This window comes from Larimichthys crocea, chromosome XII, assembly GCF_000972845.2.
Source record: "Larimichthys crocea isolate SSNF chromosome XII, L_crocea_2.0, whole genome shotgun sequence".
Classification (NCBI taxonomy): Eukaryota; Metazoa; Chordata; class Actinopteri; family Sciaenidae; genus Larimichthys; species Larimichthys crocea.
Window position 1 is genome coordinate 13031640 of NC_040022.1, and position 23089 is coordinate 13054728.

General features: G+C 40.5%; 2 protein-coding genes across 2 annotated transcripts; both read right to left on the reverse strand.

Moving 5' to 3' along the window:
• Window positions 1-452: 452 nt before the first annotated feature.
• Window positions 453-5009, reverse strand: LOC104930238 (prostaglandin E2 receptor EP1 subtype). The gene is made up of 3 exons (XM_010744968.3): window positions 4158-5009; window positions 2468-3390; window positions 453-1379 (listed from the first exon to the last, which is right to left on the reverse strand). The coding sequence occupies exons 2-3, from the start codon at window positions 3341-3343 to the stop codon at window positions 1104-1106; spliced, it is 1152 nt and encodes a 383-aa protein (XP_010743270.1). The 5' UTR covers window positions 3344-3390; window positions 4158-5009; the 3' UTR covers window positions 453-1103.
• A 15340-nt stretch (window positions 5010-20349) lies between these two features.
• LOC109138253 (uncharacterized) lies at window positions 20350-22529 on the reverse strand. Its single transcript, XM_027284729.1, has 2 exons — window positions 20539-22529; window positions 20350-20447 (listed from the first exon to the last, which is right to left on the reverse strand). The coding sequence occupies exon 1, from the start codon at window positions 21967-21969 to the stop codon at window positions 20995-20997; it is 975 nt and encodes a 324-aa protein (XP_027140530.1). The 5' UTR covers window positions 21970-22529; the 3' UTR covers window positions 20350-20447; window positions 20539-20994.
• Window positions 22530-23089: the final 560 nt, after the last annotated feature.

Here is a 23089-nt window from a genome sequence, read left to right on the forward strand (position 1 = left end):
GTGACCATTGCTTTCATGCAGAGGCACTGACAGCAGTCTTGAGGACAGATCTTGAGAGTGAGAGAAGAGTCAGACTCTTATCCTGATTGAAATCATAAAGTCATATATGTAGGCACGTCACACCTTTTATTTTGAAGGACTGCAGAGGACTAACACACATCTGCAGTATTAAAATGAGACTTGGCACAAAGTGATATGAAAGTGAGATGAAAAGATGTCATTTTGTGTGTTGACCTAATATTTACACTTTGGTTTTGGATGGAATAAAGATATAACATTTTAACGTGACCTGTAGAGATGTTGGATTTTGTTATTTTTGGACTAGACCAATTTGTTTTTTGTGTCTCTCTCAGTCAGAATATAGCTGAATATCTTGAACATTGTCTTACCTTGACAAAGGTGTAAAAATAAGACATCAATTATAAACCAGAATGACGCAAAACATGTTTAGATAATTTATTATCTCATCCCACATTCCCTTTCCCCAACAACATCACATCCAAGTAGCTTTTGCAATATGTAGCTTCACTTCAGACCTCACACACTCGGGGGGGGATACTATAGACACATTCACAAACACATTCACATTCATGTCGGAGCACTACATTAGACACACACAGAGTGTTTTTTTTTTCACATCTTCAAGCTGAGGTAAAAGCACAGCCTTTTTTTTTCTTTTGCTCGCTTATGTGAGCATTTACACAAGTCATTGACTTTTACTATATGTCAGAGAACAAAACGGCACATTTGCAGGCAAACTTCTTAGTTGAGATGTTTGCTTTAAGACCAGACACAGTCTTCACTTCAACAAAAAAGTTAACACTTTATACTCCAACTGACAAAATCTGCTCTCACAGAGGACATACTGACATGCAAACATGTCCTGTACAGTCATGTTGCATGCTGATAAACAGTTCATAATGAATTCATACTCATACATAGAAAAACCCAAGATGTTATTATTAGCTTGTTCTTTTCATTGGGACCTTTTTACACTGAATTATAATCCAGATGATGGGCTCAGTGTTGATCCTGCTGGCAGGTGACAGAACATCCTTCAAACAGTGAGCTGATGAGTCCCTTTTCTTCCTCTAAGGGTCCAGTTAAATCTTAGTAACATTTTTTTTCTCAGAGTTCTCGAAGGAGCTGAGATCCCAGCGAGCAGAGCGGAACATGCTTCCCTTGAGACTGGCCTTCCTTTTAGTGATGCGGTAGATCTTCCTGAGGATGGCGCGTCGCAGCAGGATGTAGACCCACGGGTCCAGGATCTGGTTACAGGTTGCCATCCTGACACCCGTCACCATCAGCCCCCTATAGGTGTCTTTGTCACTGCTCAGGGTGCCACTGTAGGAGCGTGTGGCTGACATCAGTCCAAAGACCTGAAAAAATAAAGAACAAATAAGTTTAGGCTCATTCTGTATCTAATAAAATCACACTTACTGTAATGTCAGTTAATATCGATGGAATAAAGAGATTTCAAACTCCCTCCCTGAAGAATCTGTTACAATGTGATGTGATAGAGCAAAGTATCGAAGACAAATGTTGTAACAGTTAACAAAGAACCTCTATGTGCAAAAAAAAGATCACTTGCATGTGTGGAAACACCATACTTCCTGTTTAACCTCTTAAACTGATCTCACTGATCTGGACATGGGTTAGTAGTTAAAGTCATTACACTGTTCACCTAATTCTTGCTAAAGATTCCAAAGATAGCCTACATGTCAGTGTGAAATTTGGGTAAATGTGTATAAAACAATGCACAGCACATGTGGAATATCTCCATTTGACAGAATGGAGCAGCCGTGGAAATAAGGAGCTGCTGAGCCAACAGGAACTGAAACCTTACCATGGCATCAAACCCAACATCCTGTTATCGATCAGTAACACACATTAAAATGAGATCATATTTCTGATAGATGAGAGAGGGACTGTATGTTAAAACCACTCGTGTGACTCAAGTCAGTCAGAATAATTATGAAATTAAACGTTTCCTCTTTCTTGCTGTGCTGCCAGCTTGATGTTTCTTAGTTTTATACAGCCTGCAGACAGTACATATGTGAAATGGTAGTTTTAAAGGTCTGTTGATCAATTAGCTGGAGAGTATTACTCGTGTAAATTATGGTGGCAATACTGAATCAAACTAAACAACTCACTAAATCTGACTTGAGCAAATCAATCTTACATTTATGAAAGCTGTGCAAACAGGAGTGAAATCTGTCTTGTTTGACAGTTTGTTGGATTTTTGTGGACGTGCAGAAAATCTGATAATATTCTCTAATATGAAGTTCATGAAGGTGTTTATCTACACTCAAATTTAGAAATAGCCTAAAAAACATTGTAGCAGTTTTCGAGGCTGTTTGTGATTTCCTCAAATTTGAAATATTAAGAAAATATCACTATGAAGCCATTTAATCATGTGAAAATATGCCTTTTTAAACATCTGTTGGATGATTTACCCGACACTCACCAGCAGAGGGCTCCAGCAGATGCAAGAGGTGACCATGATGCCAACCAGCTGGACCACCATCTCAGTGTCGTGAGACCTGGCCGAGAGGCGCTGGGAGCAAGACCTTTTCTTTAGCCGGGCTCTCACTAGCGTGATCCCACTGATGGTGTTACACACAAAGGCCACGGCCAGAGAGCTCAAAGCCAGTCCAGAGAACAGCATCACGAAGGCTAGGTCTGTTGCTTTAGTATCCTCCATGACCCGGATAAAGCACCATGTTCCCGGGTGCTGGTAAGTATAGGCACCCAGGCTGAAGAAGGGTAGAAAGGCCACACACAAAGCCAGGAGCCAGATCAGGGTCAGTGCCGTCTTTGTCCTTGCTGTGGTCACAAGTTGAGCATGCAGCAAAGGCTTGGTGATGCCCAGGCAGCGCTCAGCAGCCATCGCACACCCCAGAAAGAGAGGGCACAGGCCAAAGAACACCATGCAACCTCCCAGAAATAGACAAGAGGCATCTGGATTTGCAGGATCACCTCGAAGGTTGGCAGTAGGATCAATTGGGGACCCAGTGCCTGCTGTGTATCTCCTCAGTACGAGTGATCCAGGGATAACATGTCCAGCCAGATCTGTTGCCACCAGAGAGCTGGCAAAGAGCAGAAAAGTGGCCTTCGACCGCCGACGGAAGCGGTTGTAAGCCTTGGCGAGAATGAGCAGGGCCACCACGTTGAAGATGATGCCCAGAGTCATGGTGAGGCCGGCAGCTATGGGGCTCTTGGATGGACGGGTGACATTATGAGTTACTGCCTCTATCACAGACACCTGCACCATGGTGGTGTGGTTAGTGAGGGCAAAGGGAGCGATAATGCCCGAAGAGTTGTAGTGCTGCATCGCCAGCATCACTGCCGGCCTCTGGGCCTGATGTGGTTTATCTGGCTGAGAAGATGCTGAAAAAGGAAAAACAAAAAGACCGGATCAGCATGCTGACTGATAAGGGACTCTGGGAAAATGACTTGGGTGGAGACAGGGCTTGAATCTGTACTGGTTTCAAAGTTATTTCCTTACTGTCAGGACTAACCACACTAAAGTGACTCAGCTTAAAACAGAGTTTTCTCTGAAATGAACTACAGAGCCTCACATAATCTTCACACAGAGCCTGGACAAGTTCTGACAGTTTCTATTGACTCTAAATACTGCTGCACGCATACCTCTCAAAGTACTACTCCCATGCAGCAGCAGTAGTAGCAAAAGCAAGTTATACATGCCGATAAACATGCAAGGTGTTTAACATTTATTTAACTGCTCGTGCTCAAACATATACTTGAAGAGCTGATCATCGCCAGGTGGACAGAAACATACTGCGCTTGTCTTTTATTGTCTTTTCTTTTTTCTTGACCCAAACATCATGTTTACAGTCTTTTATTTTTCTATGGTACGTGCTCAGTGTTTTTTTATGTGGAACATGTACTTTAATAATGAATAAACTCTTGAACATATTGTTATAAGCACTATAAAAACTTGACAAATCATTTAAAATAAAATGTATCATATTATATGTTGCTGTAAAAATCTTCTTTTTTGACCAAATTGAACATTTTCTCATAAAAAATAAAAAATAAAAAATAAAAAACTGAACTTAATAGCCTCTGGGCACACAGTTGCATACAGTATGTCCTCTGTATTTACCTTTACATGAAAACAAATTCAATCTTACCTCTGAAATGAGAAATCCATGGAGATGATCTGGATCACTTTGACAGTTCCTCAGAACTGAAGCTACTTTAGTCAGTGTACTAAGTAATCCAGACTGTTTTTAATGTCCTCCTCTTTAGAGCACGTCTTCACCCGAAATATTTCCTCATTCAGCAGGTATGTTGAAAGTCGTCTCTCAGAACACACTGCCTCCCTGTCTCATTGCACAAGCATACTACTGTTACTCTGACTGCGGCTGGCTGCTTTTATACAGCGGAGCTGCACAGTGCTCTCATTGCCTCTGGGTGTCTCAGTCAGTGCAACCAGTTCACTTCCTCACAGCAGCGATTCCCTGGAATGGACAGAGTCCACTCAGAGCAGAATATGAATATTTTAAATCCAGCTGCCCGGACTCCGCCTCAAGAAACAACTACCAATGTAGGAGCTTAAATATTAAGCCTATAACGACAATAACCTGTAGAATTTGAAATATAAGGGCAGCCCTGCCTGAGGCTATAGGAAATAACTTCTTTCAAGTCTGATTTTTATAAGCAGTGATGTAGTTTTTAACTAAAATAAGTATGACTTCATATCACTGCAGCTTAAACAAAAATGACTTATTCTATACTGATTCATGCCAGATTAGACTGTTCAAAGTAAAAGCTGGCTGACTCGACCTTAGGAAGTTGAACCTGCATTACATACTTGTTGTTTTTCTGCTCGTCCCCTTAATTCTACAGAAATTAAAACACTCCCCTGCTCTGCTGAGCCTCATCTGAACAACCTCAACAGTCCTGTGGTCAGCTCTCCTCGATGCAAACCAGATGTGCTCCAGCCACTACAAACATCTCTGTCACAGTCTGGAGCTGCAGTTGGGACTGCAAATGATTTTCCAGACCTCCAGAAGAGCGGCAAGACTGCTGCTGGGGAAATGAAGGCGTGAATGCTCCAGGCCTCGCCTCAGGGAGGAGAAAGCACAGTACACACTTCAAATCAAATCTCAGGATTATTTCATGACAAGCACGCAGGAGGAATAAGTGGTGGACAGTAACGAAGTGAATTTACTTGAGTACAGTACTTAAGTACAGTTTTTGAGTATCTGTACTTTACTTGAGTATTTTTTGGGGGGGATACTTTTACGTTCACTCCACTACATTTGAAGGACAAATATTGTACCTTTTACTTCACTACATTTCTATTGATGCTCTCGTTACTTTTGAGCTTACGTCAGATTAGTTTTTTTTTTATTCTGAGAAAATTAATTTGTTGATGAACGCAGCTAAGTCTGTTCTGAGGCTTCTTGCCTTTATTTGTTTATTTTGAGCTATAAACGTGTGTAGCAGAATCACATCAGTGTATTGTATAATGACAATAAAGCTACTTTCCTTTCCTTTATTTCCTGAGATATATTTTTTAATACTTTTACCTAAGTCATTTTTTAAGCAAATACTGTAGTACTTTACTTAAGTAATATTTTGATTTTTAGCTACTTTTACTTGTATTGGAATAATATTTGACAAGGATTATCTGTACTTTTACTCAAGTAGTGAAGTTGTGTACTATACAGTACTTAATGCTGCAGTCCCAAATGATGAAAAGATTCCTCCTCCGGTGAGGAGTCTTCTTATTTCTCTTCATCAAAACAGTAGAAGGCTGTAAAATGACGTGCTGATGTACACAATACAACCCTGTGTTCACGCACACTGCAGTTATGTGTTGAAGATGTCCTGTTTGCCTGGCAGCACAGGAAGGTGTGTGCATGTAATGATGTGTTTTAAAAGCTCAGCTGAGGTTAACCTGTACATTGCCTGTGCATGTCTGTGTGTACTTGCAGGTATGTAAGGCCTGTCAGAGAGTCAGATAGCATGCCATTAGAGACAGGTGCAGTTACAGTAGTATTAGCTACGGTTAATGCGCCCTTGTCAGTTATAAAACCTGGAGCAGGGCTAGCATTAACGCCTGAGTTGGCAAAAATGGAAGAACTCAGTGTTAATGAATGGAAAGAAGCCCGGCACAGGAGAGTGATCTGCTGGGAGGACGGGCCTACGAGGGATTAGTAGACAGGAAGCAAGTCTGCTCTGCACAAGGGCAAACAAAAAATTGGGAAGCTACTTCTCACTGCCATTTTATACTGATGCAGCTGAAGCAAAAGGAGCCAATTTAATATATATTCATTGGTAGTAGATTAAAGAATTTTTTTTTTTGTTTTTAGTTATAAACTGGCACCTGTGGGTTTAGATCAGTTGGTAGAGCAGCCACCCCATATGCAAAGGCTCAGCTACTAACTAACTAAACTAAAACCTACTACTCCTCTTATGGTAATAAAATATTAGTACTGTTGATTATACAGTTTATGTTGGCATTTTATTCCATATTTTACCGTATCAAATTTTTAAATACTTTTTATTTTTTACATTAAGTTTTTCACCACAGAACGAGTTCATTTCAGGTGAAAAATTTACTTTCGCATGAGCTCAAGAAATCAAAGTAAAAAGGTGAAGAGTAAACATCTGATTCACTTTTTCCACCTCTGTGTGAACCATTGTCTGCAGACACAATCATGGATAATGATCAGCAGCTCACTCAATGGCTTCTCGATGTGGCAGAGAAAAAGTGTTCTTTGCTTCTGTATCTTAACTCCACATGGACGCTATTTACTTGTGTAACCATGTTGATTGCATATTTTTATTTGCACCAAAGGGACGCACCATAAAACCACATGCCAAAACAGCTGTAAATAAGCCTTACGAGTTTTTGTGTGTGCTGGACAACAACTATTCTTCAATCTATTCAACAGCCATTCTAACTTTGCTGAAAAAGCAGCCTCAGAGTACCAGCTTGTCCACAGTTGTGTTTTAGACTCTGAAAGCCTCACTTCATTACACAGGAATCTGCTTGCTGCCGTTTTACAGTTCCTGGGGGTCATCGTATTTCACTAAATTCCACCTTTTTGAGTCAGTCCAAAAGCCAGTGCCCTCCGTCTTTTTTTCCGTCATTTTTCCTCATTTGTCCAACATACCACTCGTCGTGGTAAATCATCCACAGCAGCAGAAGAACACGGCAGCCTGGTCAGATGGTTGGGTGGGCTGCAGTTAGACTGTCACACCATTCTCTGCATTTCTGTAAAAAACAGCCACCAAAAATTCCAGGATTTATTTGTTGAAAACCTCATAATTACCATGCTTTTAGTCTGGACATTTTTGTATAATTATGGATGTCATGCTGGTTTTTATATACAATCAATTGTTCACTGTCTCAGGGAGAGTGCATTTTGATCAAGTAGGTGCTGGTCTTGATAATGGGTTGAGAGGATTGTTATTTCTCCTTGGTGCAAAGTCTCTGGCATTTCATTTCTTCTTTATAAGCCCAACTGGGTTTGTTTAATGATTTCAGTACTTGTGTGTCTCAGAAAGATCTTGCTCTTTCATTTGGATGGGGATCATTACATAAAGCCGGGCTAGATCCATAAAGTAACGTATTCAAAGGCTCACCCTAATCACTCATCTCATCCGACCACACGTTGAAAGCATGTCTGTCTATGAAGAATGTGGTTGTGGAAGCAGGACATGGGAGCTTAGTTTCTAAAGAACACTTGATAGGCAGAGAAAGGTTTATCTAGAAGAAGAGGCGTTTCACTGGAACTGTGCTTTTAAAACATCCCTCCTTGTTTGTTGCATGATTGTAAATTCAGAAGGATTTTGATGTGTTACTCTAAATTAAGGCCATGGAGCAAAAATGAGACATGTTTATATATAGACAGACTGCGCTTTATTTTGAGGGTTTCTCATAGGTTCTCCTAAATGTGTTCACTTGATCAAATTTGCAGGAATCTGGATTCCTCGTTAAGCATGGGAACTGCCAGCAACACAAACCTCTAAGGATTTTTGCCGTTGGCCTGGTTTCATTTTCACTCACTGTTTTGTCTGTCTGGTTTAATGTCTTACGACCTCACTGTATCGGTTCATTCACCAGTGTCTAGCAGCAGGCAGCTGTTTCTTTTAAAAACAATTGTACACAACTTACACCAAACAGAAGACAGATAAAGTTCACTAGCTGGTGAAAATAAGAGTATTTTAGCAGCTGAAGAGCTAGATATTTTTCTCAGGAGTTGGTGAAGACTAAAAACAGAGCTAAAAGGATTGACCAGAAACACCACGGAAAATGAATATTAATGTCACTAACTACTGAATTTGTAATAGAGCAATTCTTAGCTAGCTAGCTTGTCATAGAGTGATGTTAATATTGTTGCTTGTTCAACTCCACCCAAGTGTACTCCAGTAAAACTGTTTTAAATCGATAATCTTGATTGTATTTGATCTTATTTTTTGCTTACATGTCAACATCTGAAAAAAGCGGCCATGCTATTAAATATGCATTATGCATTTGAAGCCTTAATATAATTTGAATGTGAGTGTAAATGGTTGTTTGTCTCTGTGTGATAAAGTGGTGACTTGTTCAGGATGTACCCCGACTCTTTTCAAACATTTGCTGGGATCGCCACAGCTGTGATAAGGAGTGATTATGGAAAATGAATAAATAATTTGAACAGGTGAGTTCTATAACATCACCCTCAGTACAGTTGTTATAGATTTGTTTGTTTGCCTCAGCTGGGATCTCTCTCATCATCATCACATTTTAGTCACTACAGGTTTAAAACCATTATTCATTGCATAGTGACGCACTTAGCATATAAATATGGACATATCTGGTTTGCACATTGTACACATCATAGACATATGGTTTTTCTTCTGCTTCCTGTCCATTGTGAATGCTGGCAATGCCATATAATCTCCTCTACTTGGATGAACAGTTATCACTGAGCTACTCACATTATCATCCCTGTCTTTCACCAAGCATGCATAATGAATGGTCACTTCCTCAACTCATCCAAGTGTGAAATAGCCGCAACACAAGAGCGGAGGGAGTTTATCATTCAGTTAGTGTATAAATCAAATGAAAACTCCATTAGTGAATATGAATGAGATAAAACAGGCTCGAGCCAGCGTGTGAGAGAGACCGCATCACTTTGAAAAGGTCAGCAGTTGGAAAGGTCAGCATTAGAGAAAAAGAAGGACCTTAATGCATAACGCTATTTAATGATTTCAGCCCTCTGCAGTTATGGTGCTGAGAAATAATGTTGGTTTAGGAGGCCGGTGATGTGAAGTGTGTGCTCAGGTAATGGTAAAGCAGGAGGATATGTGTATCATTAAGTTGATCCCAGTGGGTCTGTTTGCTGGAAGGACTCCTAAATCCTGTGCGTTTACGCATTTATCATCATTACATGCTGTGTGCTCACTGAAAATGGGCTCAGATTTTCACTCTTTTACAACCATTGTTCCTCTCACACCTTCTTTTTCCATTCTAAAATACTGTTTTGATTTGTTATTTCAAACTTCAAGGCTGGTCTCATACTTTCACATCCTAGAACTCTGATCTAGGATGTGACGTTAATCTTGTTTCTACTTGTCCTGTCTTCAGATTTAACTGAATGGTACGTTTGAGGTGTTTTTTAACTTGTCTCAATGTCTCCTCTTGTATGAACAACAGAAAAACCACGTTGTTATAATAAAATTTCTAATCAAAAGATGAGAAATTCTTCACATTTCTTTGGGGGTGGTATCTAACATCTGACCTGAGGGAGGATCAGTGACAGCTCACAGTGCAGTGAGCTGTCACTGACCCAATTACTGCACCATATGAAGACTTAATATTGATTGAGCTTGTAATCAAACACTTGTATTACATGCATCATGTACATACATATAATATATATAATCTCGTAATTAATTCTCGCCGCCATATTTAATAACGACTTTAATCTTGTAATTAATTACTCGCCATATTTAATAACGACTCGTAATTATTATTATTATTCTCGTAATTAATTCCAATTTTTTTTTATTTAAATGTGGCCCTGATAGTAAAAAAATAAAAAAATTAAATAAAAATAAATAAAATTTAAAAATTCAATAAGTAATCAAAAGCGGTCCTTATGGGTTGCATATTATACAAAATACAGGATCAGTCATATTAAACACCAATATTAGTGACATCTAATTTCTACGACGGAGTATTAGGGTCACATTTAAGTAAAAAATTAAAAAATGGAATTACGTGATTAAACTCGTTATTAAATATGGCAAGGAGTTAATTCTTGCCATATTTAATACCGACTTTAATCTCGTAATTAATTCCCAAAAAATTGTTTTATTTAAATGGCCCTAATACTCCGTCGTACATTTCTCTATATAACTTAAAAAAGGTTTCCATGTAGACTAAAATTTTTTAATACATCCTCTTGTAGAATAACGAATCTTCTCTAACACCAATTGGTGTAGAAGGTCATCGATCCACATCTTAAAGGTTGGGGGAAGTTTCTCCTTCCACTTAAACAGCATTAATTGCCTCGCTATAAGAGATGAAAAAGCCATCATATTCTTTGCCTGGCGGTTAAGGTAAGAGTCATGAGGAGTTATTCCAAATATGGCAGTAATGGCAGAAGGTTCTATAGGTACTTGGAAAACATCTGAAAAGGTTTTAAATATTGACTGCCAGAAATTGTTTTGAACAAAACCAAAACATATGTGAGAGGGTGGCTGGCGTTTGCCTGCATCGATCACAAATGGGATCAATACTAGGTGTGAACTTTGCTAGTCTTACTTTAAACCAACGAAGGTGATGCATAACCTTGAACTGGATAACCATATATCGTAAGCAGATTGAAGAAGAAAGTATTCTATCTAAGACACTTCCCCAGATATTCTCAGGAAGTTCAAACCCCAAGTCACCCTCCCATTGAGTCTTTGTGTTGTCAAAGGCTCCAAATTATATGTGTTTAGCAGGGAGTACATGTTCCCAATAATCCCTTTGGAGCCTGAGTTAAGCTTCAGAATGTCATTTAAGAGAGAGTCGGGTGGCTGGGATGGGAAATGAGTAAATCATTTTGATATAAAACTACGTAGCTGCAGGAAAAAAAAGACAAAAAAACAAAAAAACAAACAGAATTTTTCAGAATTGATCAAAGGACGCAAAAGTATTGTCAATGAATACATTTTCTATTGTGGCAACTCCTCTATTAGCCCATTCATGAAAAGCACTGTCTATAACTGATGACATGAACTGGTGGTTTCTTGTTATAGGAGCACAAGTGGGCAAATCTTTGAGAGAAAAACCTCGTCTGAACTGCGTCTAAAAGAGTGTTCCACAATTGGATTTGAGGTGTATTTAGATATGGATTCCAAAAGAGGGAGTTCTGAGCATAATAGTGAGTGTAAAGAAGTATGAAGACAAGGAGTTTTCCATTTGTAACCATTCAGGGTTAGTGTCACCAGATAAAGAGTCTTTTTAAAACAGCATAGTCCTAATGTTGGCAGCCCAGTAGTAAAACTGGAAATTAGGGAGGAATAATCCTCCATGCTGACGATGCTGTTGTAAGATTCTTTTCCGTATTCTGGGTTTTTTCTTGTTCCATATAAATCCCGACACCAAATTGTCCACTGACATAAAAAAGGATTTAGATAGGTATAGGGGGACGCTCTGAAATATATACAGAAATCTGGGCCAAACACTCATTTTAATTACGTTAATTCTGCCTCCAAGCGACAGGGAGAGTAAATTCCAACGTTCCAAATCCTGCTTAAGGTGGGTTAATAGTAGTGAAAAATTTGCTTTAAATATATCTTTGAAGGCATGTGTTATCCAGATTCCTTAGTCTTTGAATTTTCGTGGACTGACTTTAAGCAGGAATAAACCAAAGTCAATTTGCTTAGCTGCTGTATTCACCGGCATAATTTCACACTTCTGTAGGTTAATTTTGTATCCCGATATTTTGCCGAATTCTTCAAGCAGGTTCAGAGTATTTGGTAGACTAGTTAAAGGATGGGACAAATATAAAAGCATGTCATCAGCATACAAGAACACCTAATTATCTGAGTTATATCTCCGTATTCCCTTTATATCAACTTCACCACGTAAGGCTAAAGCTAGTGGCTCGATCGCAATAGCGAACAGAAGAGGTGACAGGGGACAACCCTGTTGGGTGCCACGAAGGAGAGGGAAGAAGAGAGATTGTTACTTGTTTGGACAGCTGCTAGTGGAGAAGAATACAGAACTTTAATCCAAAAGATAAACTGATTGTTTTTGACTGATAGTTTGTTCTAGAATGTTTAACTTCTGCATTAAAAGGTCTTCAGTAGCAACCTGAGATGATCCAAATGAACAAAGAGTTGGGTTGATTTCCATAAATGCTCCACCCCATGGCATTGTTGTTTCAGCTCCTGAACATATTCGTTCATCCAGGAAAAAGGCGACTTTTTTTTGTCTCACAGAAGAACAAGTATTATTAAAACTACTCAGCAGTTCACTGGCAGAGAGCGGCATTGCTGAGAATGTTGGGGAATGTTAAACAGAAATGAATTTAACAGCAGAGGATGAGTTTGAAGTTATTGGACTAAATATTGGCGGTGGGCCAGAGATAACACAGATGAGATCATGTTAAATAAAAGCACTGGTGGTCTGAAATAAAAGAATGTAAACATTGGACACCTGGGATCTCAGGATAGGATAAAACTAGGTCAAGAGTATGAGTATGATCAACAGAATGAGTAGGACTCATAGCATAAATGATAAATTTAGAGATTATTAAAGGTTTAAAAACTCTGTTCCCAGGGAGTCAGGTCATCAGACATGGGTATTAATTATCAGTAACTTATCAAATCTAGTTAGAGAGTACAATAACAATTCAGAAAATTTGCAGATAAACGCTGGATTATATCTTGGTGGTGGATAAATAATGAGACAGAGACATGGAGATTTTCCTTTAATCAGGAAAGGAAGGCGCCTGTCCCATGACAGTCCTGGTGCTACTGAAACAATCGGTATAGTAAAGGGTAACCCCGCCACCTTCTCCCGTCAGTCTGGGCTGGTTTAAAAAACAGTATCCAGGTGAGCAGGCTTCTCATAAGGGCACATGATCATTTAGTGACAGCCAGGATTATTCATCATTAATGAGATCTAGGTGATCTGACAGAATAAAATGATTTGTTTACTAGTGACATCACATTCACAAGGGCTGACTATAATTGACTGAGTTGATATAGGAAGGCAAGAAAGTGATTATATTAGAGATATTTCAGCTATTTTCCACATTTCAGCTGCCCCTTCTGCATAGGAGTTTGTTTCCCACCACAAATAGTAGTTATGTTCATTTGAGGCTGAACACTGTGGAGGAGACAGACTAGATAGACAACATGGGCAAGAATTTTTGATCAAGGAAACAAATCTAGCAGTGAGCAAATTTGTAATGTGTAATGAAAAAATATATATAATTGACATGGTGAACCATGGTGTCCCAAGTAGCCATGTACAACAAGTTTTAGATTTGGAATGAAAAGAAAATTATTTATTCACAAAACTCACAGGCTAGGGCCTGGAATCACTCCACCAATCATCTCCCAGGGATGGCACATCCCTATTTACATATGAAATTGACAACAAAAAAACACAGGGCACACAAGCAAACACACAGCAGACTACAAAAATATGACCACAGTTGTTATGAGAATTTTTTAAGAAGAACCTTTGAATAAGGAGGACTGGATTCAAAGTATCAAAGTTTAAGTTGAATTTTAATATTCTTGTACAAGAAGGAGCATTTAACAGTGCAACACACAAGAGGGTTACAGAGAAAAGGCTCTCCGAGGAGCTCTGTCAGGTAGTTTTTATATAATTCATTCAAAATGGGCTGTGTCGAACATCTTCCCAATAACGATTTCCTTTTTTGGTTTTCCCCTTAGTAATGAACATTATGTTTCTTGTCCAAAATGACACTTCCCTTAGTCTGTCTCTCATGTCCTTGAAAATTTTTAAATTTCCTTTCCCAGGCAGCTTCAACAAACACATGCTAGATAAGGGAAGTACACAAGATATGCAAAAAGACAAAACACACATACACTCCCTCTAAGAGTTAAAACACCTGCAGCCCAGTACAATCCTAATTTTTATAACAATAGTCATAACAATGGTGAATGTCCAGGTCAAGTAAGGATAAATACTGCATGTGTTCTGAGTTCATCAGACCAAAGTAGAAAGTGTTATTCCCCACGCATTACACAACAGGTTTTTTAAAATTAGGTGTTAAAATCAAATAAAAATGAATTCTCAGCTCCAGGACTGTAGGGGTGTGTCCTCTGCTCAGCCTCAGCGTGTCATCGAGCCACTCTTTAAGGACCGCCCACAAGATCCTGGACTGAAAACTGGTGAAAAACTGTTTGAATCTCTAACTCCACATTTCAGTAAAATATCATTCAGAGTCTTTTCACATGTTTTCAACAACTATTTTCCAACATATTTAATGTATTTTGAAAGACATCTCACAATTGTCTTTACACAGACTTCAACAAACCGTTCAGAAAACAGAAATTCCCTAATTACTTAGTTACGTTATTTTTTTTTTGTCCCACTGTTAGGTCTTAAAACTTTTTGCTATGATGGAGGTTTTTTGCCTCCACCCTGCCTAGTGTTTCCTCTTGTTCTCCCCTTCCCTTGTGTGTCTGTCTCTCTCTGGTGTGTTCTGAGCAGCCTTACCTGATTATCACCTTACCACCTGCTGCTGATCATCCAGTCAACCTCTACTGTACATAAGACCAGTTCAACTTTCCCAGCTCTTATTAGCACTTGTTTGTGAATCTTTTGTGAGTTTTTTTTCTGTGTTTCTGTTCATAAATTCTTTCATTCATTCAGCTGTCTTTCCCTTGTCTTGTCCTGGCACCTGCTCCTGAAATGTTATAATAATATTATATATCCTAAACATTTTTTCTCTACCTCAATGGAAAATGTCATGAGGTGGTGGGAAATGTGTGAAGAAGAATTCAGGACTTAGGACATCTTTGACCTCTTCAGAAGAATCTCACTGCTCTTAGGCTGTTTAACTATGTGATGGCAAATGTGAATGATGCGATTTGATGTGAAACTACAAAGTTCATAAGATGGACTACAAGATGCTCAATCTGAGATACTTCTTCCTGTGTGTCCCTGCAGGACACATAAACAAAGAAAACCTGTTGAAAAATATGACTTCATCATCAACGTCAGAAAAAAGAAAATTAAAAAGTAACATTGTCCACCTGTAACCTGTGTGAAATGAAATGTTGTGAATGAAGTGAAGTGTCACATTGAGAATGGTTGCTCACATCAACACTTCTATCTATATTCACACACACACACACACACACACACACACACACACACTCTCTCTCTCTCTCTCTCTCTCTCCCTCTCTCTCTCGTCCTGTAACCTGCTCCTACCTTTAACTCTTACATTCCTAAAAGTGAAATATAAATCAATAAGCAATATAAATTATATTAGCCTCTCCACTTCTGCTCCTCTGATTATTACCTCATACTTACCATCACAGCTGGAAAGAGACCTTTAGGAAATCATGGGATGACATTCAGTCAAGTGTGAAGTCCAAATTGTCTGTCTTGTGCAATCATAATTTTTTGATCATCCTCAGTTTTTCCACGGAGTTGAGTCACTTGCTGGCCTCCTGGTGTGCACAGCTCCGTAACTTGTCAACACAAGTTAAACATGATCGCAAAACCATGTTAGCAGAGCGTAGCCTGCTAGCCGGGAGAAGCTGGCAAAGATGCCCAGGGGAAAGTTTAGTAATCAGGTCTGGTTGGACCAGGTGTCACATTATTAAGACCCAGTTACATGTTGGAGTGATCGTCGTGCATTGCCTTTGAGGTGTTTCAAGTTTATTTATTACACTTAACACAGTGCAGAGATGCGCTTTGCTGACCCCACTGGCACTGTGCTCAACATAACAGAACTTATCAACAAGGAGCAATGCAGCAAAGATTCTAACTTTACTTTAAAAAGTGGTGCCTCAGGGCTAAGTCCACAGTCATTGATTGATTGTTTATTCTGAATATGCAAAAAAAATAAAATAAGGCAAAACATTTAAACGTAGGAATACATATTCGAAAAGGAGTGAGAAGAAGAATAACTTATAAACTCCCATCCCTTTTCTTTAAATGATGAGTCACAATGCCAAGCTTCCTTGCAACTTGTTTAAATATTCCAATAGTCAACACACAATTCCTTAGACACTCTTATCTTCCAGATTGTGGTGCATTTTGAGTTGACTAAGTCATGTGTGTTTTCTGGAAAGTGAAAACTAAAGTGCGGGTCACTTCACTTCTACAGAAATAACTGATTGTAGTCACAGTGGGTAAAAATAGAACTAGAAATTTATGGAAATTCAGAGGAAATCTATGGAGCTCGCCTGGTAACATAGGTGGGGAAAAAAGTTTTTTTTTTTGCAGTTTTTAACACTGTCACCTGGGTTCAAGCCCGGCCAGCTGGCTATGGAGTTTGTGGCCAGGGCTGGAGCCTTTCTGTGTGGAGTTTGCATGTTCTCCCCAAGTCTGCATGGGTTTTTTCCTGGTACTACGACTTCCTCCCACAGTCCAAAGACATGACCTAAATAGGTTGATTGGTGAATAAATGTGAGTGTGAATGCTTGTGTATCAGACCTGCGATGAATTGATGACTTGTCCAGGGTGTACCCCCCCTTTTACCCAGTATCAGTTTGGATTGGCTCCAGCCTGTGAAAATGAATCTTTAAGCTCTGTTGCTGTGAAATTGTTAGGGTAGCAACAATAGCATATAACTGACCACACCACCATGCAGCCTCACAGAGCTGTAGACTCTTATAAACACTTAGAACCAGCACACTTCTTAACGTCCTTTTGTTTTATTCAAACCAAACATGAAATGAGTCAGAAATCTTCAGAAAAGCCATTCTGGTTACTTTAAACATTTTTCTCATATTTCAGTGTTTTGGCCAGTGTTGGTGCGTTGTCCTGTAAGATTGTGTAATCGTGTGGGTTGCACTTGTAAAAAGCATGCATAACCTCTTCACTGAACTTGACGTGTTCTTAGTGATCTGCAGAGAGCTGAAGGTCTCTTTAGTGAAATTTGGCCATGACATCAATCTGGTCTTTCATGTTTGATGGAAACACAGCATACAGTGAACCTCTCCCAGCCAGGGCGTCCACCAGGTTTTACAGACACACTTTGTTAAGAGGCAAGTGCTTTTGCGCAGGGCTACAGAGGTTGTTCGGTTGATGAACTCTTGAAAAGTTTGTTTTGACTAAACATCTGAACTGCTGGGAAACTGCCCCCTCTGGCCCTCCAACTTACACTTAATGGGCAGACTCCTTTCACAACAACCCATGTATTCTGTTTGTATCAGAAATACCTCTGATTCACAAGTCCTAAGTTTTAGTCCTGTTTGTATTTCTGTCTGATGGAAATATCCAGTGTTTTTTTTTTAATGTTTATAAGTCATTCCACACAAATCACATATAGTTAACAATCCTGCCAACCATCTTCCAAACATATCACAGTTTTTGATTTTTGAAAATGTTCCTGTTATACCTCCTAGGTTGTCTTTGGTTGCCATTCACTTCAGCATGCTATAAAATCCAACCTTTGGAGTCATTTACAAGTTGATTTTTGTACCACAATTGCTTCCTGGAAGTCAGGAGGAACATCAGCGCCGGTCCTGGCCACATTTGCGCCCTGGGCGAAGCCCCATCCCCCCCGGACCCCCATCCCCCCCGAGGCGAACATTTTCTCGTGCGCCCTAACGGCCGCCCGTGCGCCCCTGGATGCGCCGTGCGCCTCTGGATTCAAAAATGTGCTGCATAATATAAGACAGTAGCATCAGTTATATCTGTGATTTGCAGGAAACAAACACCCGAAAGTCAAATTGCACATATTCCAGCTCATGTCCAGCAACATCTGACTGAACCACATCTGGATGAACCCAGAGGCTGTAAAGAGGATCTGCAGGGGGGAATGGGAGAAGAGCTGATCTTGATGATCTTTTAAACAAAGGTTCAGTTAGCACCGCTCCCTGTGGAGGCAGGGTGAGGCTCTTCTTTTTAGTGCAGCAAAAACATCTAACTACAGTCCAAATAACAGTCACAGTAAATTCATTTCTCCAGAGCAGGTTCCAGCATAAATCAAAATAATGAAGCCAATTCTGTGTAAATATCTACTTTACAGGTAGTCTATAAATTCCATGTTATTAGCTCATATTTTGCGCCCCCCTTCATCATTACACATGAAACATCATGAGTTTCCCTGCAGAGCTGAGGACACAGTGTGTTTTTACATGGACTCTCTATTTACAGTATTCATCCTGAGGGAAAACACAGGAAGCAAGAGACCACACCTTTTCTGCCTGAGTTCTGTGTCTCAGTCTAATGCATAATAGTGGTACATGTACCCTACATATCTTGTGGTTCTTGATCATGAGATATGCAAGTTTGTACATTTTTTGGAGGCAAAGCTGTCAGGGGGAAAAATAAATAAAACGTATAGACCAAGCGGCAACCTCTGTTGCTGTGAAGTGAAGCCAATGAGGAAGTACCAAAAACTGCAGTTCCTTAAATGTCCATTTGAGGCTGGCTCCAGAATAAGTCAGTCTCCATAAGCCCCCATCAGGGCTGTTGCTAGATAATTTGGTGCCCTAAGTGTAATTGCTTTGCTTGTCCACTCACTAGAGCTGGGAATCTTTGCCCGAACCCGTCGGGATCCGACGGGACCCGGGCACGGGTTCGGGCATAATTTTTAGCATTTGAATCGGGCGCGGGCCGGGCTCGTTCTTGTGTTATGACTTGCGCGGTAAATGGGCGATCATGTGATGCGCTTAGATCTGTGCGAGACAGGTGCAAAAATGGATGCTGAGGAGGTGAAACGGATGCCATATGAGCACATTTGAATAACGTCGGACTGCAAACGGGTTCGGGCTCTACAAAGCTGTCAATCAAAACGGGCCGGGCCGGGCCGGGCCGGGCCGGGCTCGGGTTGAATTCTATCGGGCCCGGGCCGGGTTGAGCCTGACTTCTAAGGCCTGTTTCATGCTCTACCACTCAAACCCTATGCACACACGTTATGCACAGTGTTCCCAAAGAGAATTACGCTACTTTTATAACATAACGGTAATTGGGCCATTTTGGGTCCCCCCTCCAGCACCTGGTGCCCTACGTGCAGCGAGTAATGTGTGTTATGGTAGCAGCAGCTCTGGCCCCCATGTTAAAATGTCCATGTTTACAGCCTGGTACAAAAAACTGTTTTGGTCTCTGTAGCTAATTTCCCTGTTCATGACAACTGTACTGAGGGTGAATTTTTAGATTATGAAATGTTATTATTATTGAGACTTAAAGTTTTGTTTCATCCCGCCTCAGGTCTGCTGATGAGCCACGCCTTTGCTGAGATTAGCCGGGAGGCCAACATAGTGGCGGCCAGAGCTACAGATTGTGAAGCTTTCAATTCTTTATACTGTTCATTTTACAGGGATGGTCAGCCTGAGGCAGGAATGTCAAATTATTCACTAAATATACACTGGAATGTTGTTGTGTGCCACGCTCATTCACCTACCTAAATGTTTGTGTATGTGTGGCACCGTGACATGCTCATGGCCAAAAAGTAATTAACATGTGGTCCAAGAGTCGTGTCCAAACCTCTCATAAAGGACTCATTCATACACACAGAGTGCCAGCCAGAGACTGTAATGGCCTCTCCTGTCTGCATGCAGCCTCTTCGATTGAAACCAGATGCTGCAGCACATCAGCACTGCACAGCCCGCTATCTGCTCACTTCCTGCTTGAGATTCAGATTAACATTTCACCTTTCTTGGGTTATTTTAAGAAAACCAGATGATGATGCTGCAGTGAAAACGAGACTTATGTTAGCAATTAAAAGCAAAAGCAACATTTTGTTTTGCTTTCAGATGGTTGGTAGAACCAGCATGGAGGTATTGATTTCTCACACAAAATGTATTCAGATTAAAAAAAAAATTACGTGACGACACAGGCTCCTCTGCAGATAGAAGTGTGAGATGTTCACTAAAACTTCTTTTACCCTGTCACCTGCTCTCTGTGGCCAATCAGGGAAGGTCTTAGTGCCACTTTAGCCCTGGTGGCATCAGTCTGCCCTCATTTGGTGCTAAACGGTACTCAGTTGTACTCGACATTTACCCTCTCCAGATTCATAATCATAAAGACATTCAAAAGAGAAGAACAGGGTCAGGCAGGTGAGGGAATTAAAGTCACCCTACATAAAATCTGTATGAGCAGAAAGACTAAACACACAGTCTACATGCATGTCTCCAACATCACAGGTTCATGGCTCATGTGACTCCCTCCCAAGCATGTGCAGACGCAAGTGATTTCTTCAACGGGTTTATTGAAGTCTCCAACTCTCCACAACCGTCCAAAGACCTCCGCAAACCGTGAAACTAGAAATACATAGTATTACAGCTCACATTATTAACACACTCGATATTCTCAAGTAAACATTCATTACAAAAAATAAAGACAAACAAATACCTCGTTGGCTGCATGCCATGAAAGGAAATCTAGTTCTTCTGTCTTCACCATGTAACCTTTTAACTGTGTAGCTCGACAGCATCACACATAAGCTGGGCCGCTGTGTGTCACGAAGTGACCACGCTTGCTTCTCTCTGCCGTTAGGCAAACGCTACAGGCACGACAGCTCAACGTAGGCTTCAAAATAAAAGTACCCTTAGCCTTTCATAATAGAAGCATGTGAACAATTACAAAAATAACCAGATAATTCACAAAATGAGTTTCTTATACAAAATGAAAAGGAATATTAAATGAATATGAAAATTAAAGTAGCAACAGTTACACTCCCACCAAATCACAACAATCTTACTGTGGGATTTCTCAATACTTCACAACTTAATACTGTTGCAAGTCAACTCTTAAACATTCTCAAAGAACTTTACCACTCAACAAGGAATGATGAAAACATTAAGCATCTTAATCTGCTTCAATCAAGGTCACAAGCTTGTGTATGGGTCTATCAAGAAACACTGTTTTAGTTGTATGTTTACCCTTGTCATTGAATGTGGTGTCACTAACCAGCAATCTGACTTTTCTCACCCTATCATCTGACTCGGGATAGACTTCTGCTATTCTGGCCAGCTTCCATTCATTACGTGGTGCTTGCTCATCCTTCAAAAGCACAATGTCATTCACCTTCAGGTTTCTTCTTGTCTTCTGCCACTTTTGTCGGGGTTGCAAACTCAGCAGATATTCCTTTTTCCAACGAATCCAAAATTCATTGGCCAAATATTGAACTCTGCGCCACCTCTTTTGAAGATACAGGTCTTCTTTGACGAACTGTCCAGGTGGAGGAAGGATAATTGTGGACTTCATCGTCAGAATGTGGTTCGGAGTCAAAGGTTCGGGTGCGGATGGGTCATTCAAATGTTCAGCGGTAAGTGGTCTGCTATTGACAACTGCCATCACCTCATATAAGAAAGTTCTTAGAGAAGAGCTGTCCAATCTTTGTGCTGACTCATCGAGAATGGCAGTGAGAACACTCCTTATAGTTCTGATTTGCCTTTCCCAGATGCCACCCATATGGCTTGCCGCTGGGGAATTCATTAGAAATTCACATCCTAGAGCCTTGACTCTTTCTCCATCCATTCCTTTCATGAGTTGTGCAAACTCTCTCCTTGCGCCGATGAAGTTGGTTCCTTGATCGCTTCTAAGCTGACGAACATTTCCTCTGATGGCAATGAACGCTCTTAGAGCGTTGATGAACGCGTCAGTGGTCATGTCGTCGAGCACTTCTATATGAATAGCTCTTGAACATAGACATGTGAGTAAAAGTCCATATCTTTTAATCTCTTTTCTCCCTTCCTTTACATAGACAGGGCCGAAGCAATCTATGCCGGTGTAGGTGAACGGAGGGGTTGTTTCCATTCTGTCTTGAGGTAAGTTACCCATCTTTTGTTCCTCAGTACATCTTCTGTACTTTCGACACTTGACACATTTGAAGATGTGTGACGATACTGCGCTGCTGCTTCCTAGGATCCACCATCCGTTAGCTCGCAGTTCGTTTAAAGTGAGTCCACGTCCCTGATGATGCACTCTTTCGTGGAAGTGCTTGATAAGTAGTGCTGATATATGGCTGTTCTTTGGAAGTATAGCTGGATGCTTTACGTGTGGATGTAACGCGGCTTGGCTCAAGCGTCCTCCCACTCTTAGCACTCCTTCTTCATCCAACACTGGACTTAACTTGTTCAGGTTGCTGTACTTGGTCTTGGCTATAACTTCCCTTACTTTCAAGCTCTTTATCTCATCTGGGAACGCTTCCTCTTGAACTAGCTTGATGATAGCAATTTCTGCTTCCTTCCTTTCTTCTAAACTTGTACTCTCATTCGTTCTTTGTTTCTCACCTTTGTGTTCTTTGACTCGTCGTTTCAATCTGGCAACTGCTTGTACTAGCCTCGACCAGTCAGAAAACTTCTCAAGGCGGTCGAGTGGAGACCTGTCTTCTTTTGCCTTAGTGTTACACACTAGACTGGACAGGAACTTGAGATCATCTTGAGACACAGGATCCTCTTCTCTAGCTCTTTCTGAGAAGTCCAATTCAAGGACTTTGATGATGTCTGAAGGAGTCATTTCCTTGACTTTGGATCTGTTCACATAATGAACTTCTGTCTTCAGATTGAGAGAAGAGTCAACTCTTGGCGTCACTTGCCTCACTACTATGCGGTGACTGATTCCAATTGCGTCTCCATACTCTACGCAGGGATTCCCATGGCCGACAATACTCCATCCGAGATCTGTGCGTTGTGCATAGGGCTGATTTTCTTGGCCAGACACGATTTCTCTTGGGAGCAACGCTTCTGAGCAGTTGTAGCCAATGAGCAGACCTACCTCACAGTCTTGCAGAGGGGCTACTTCATCTTGGAGGTGCTCTAGGTGTGACCAAGCCTTTGCCGTTTCGCCCGTCGGAATGTGAGTTTTGTTGGCTGGAATAAAGTCACGCGTGTAGGACGGTGGTAAGCTGATTCTTTTGCTAGAGTAAAAGCCTCGAACTTGCAGATTCTTTACTCGTTGA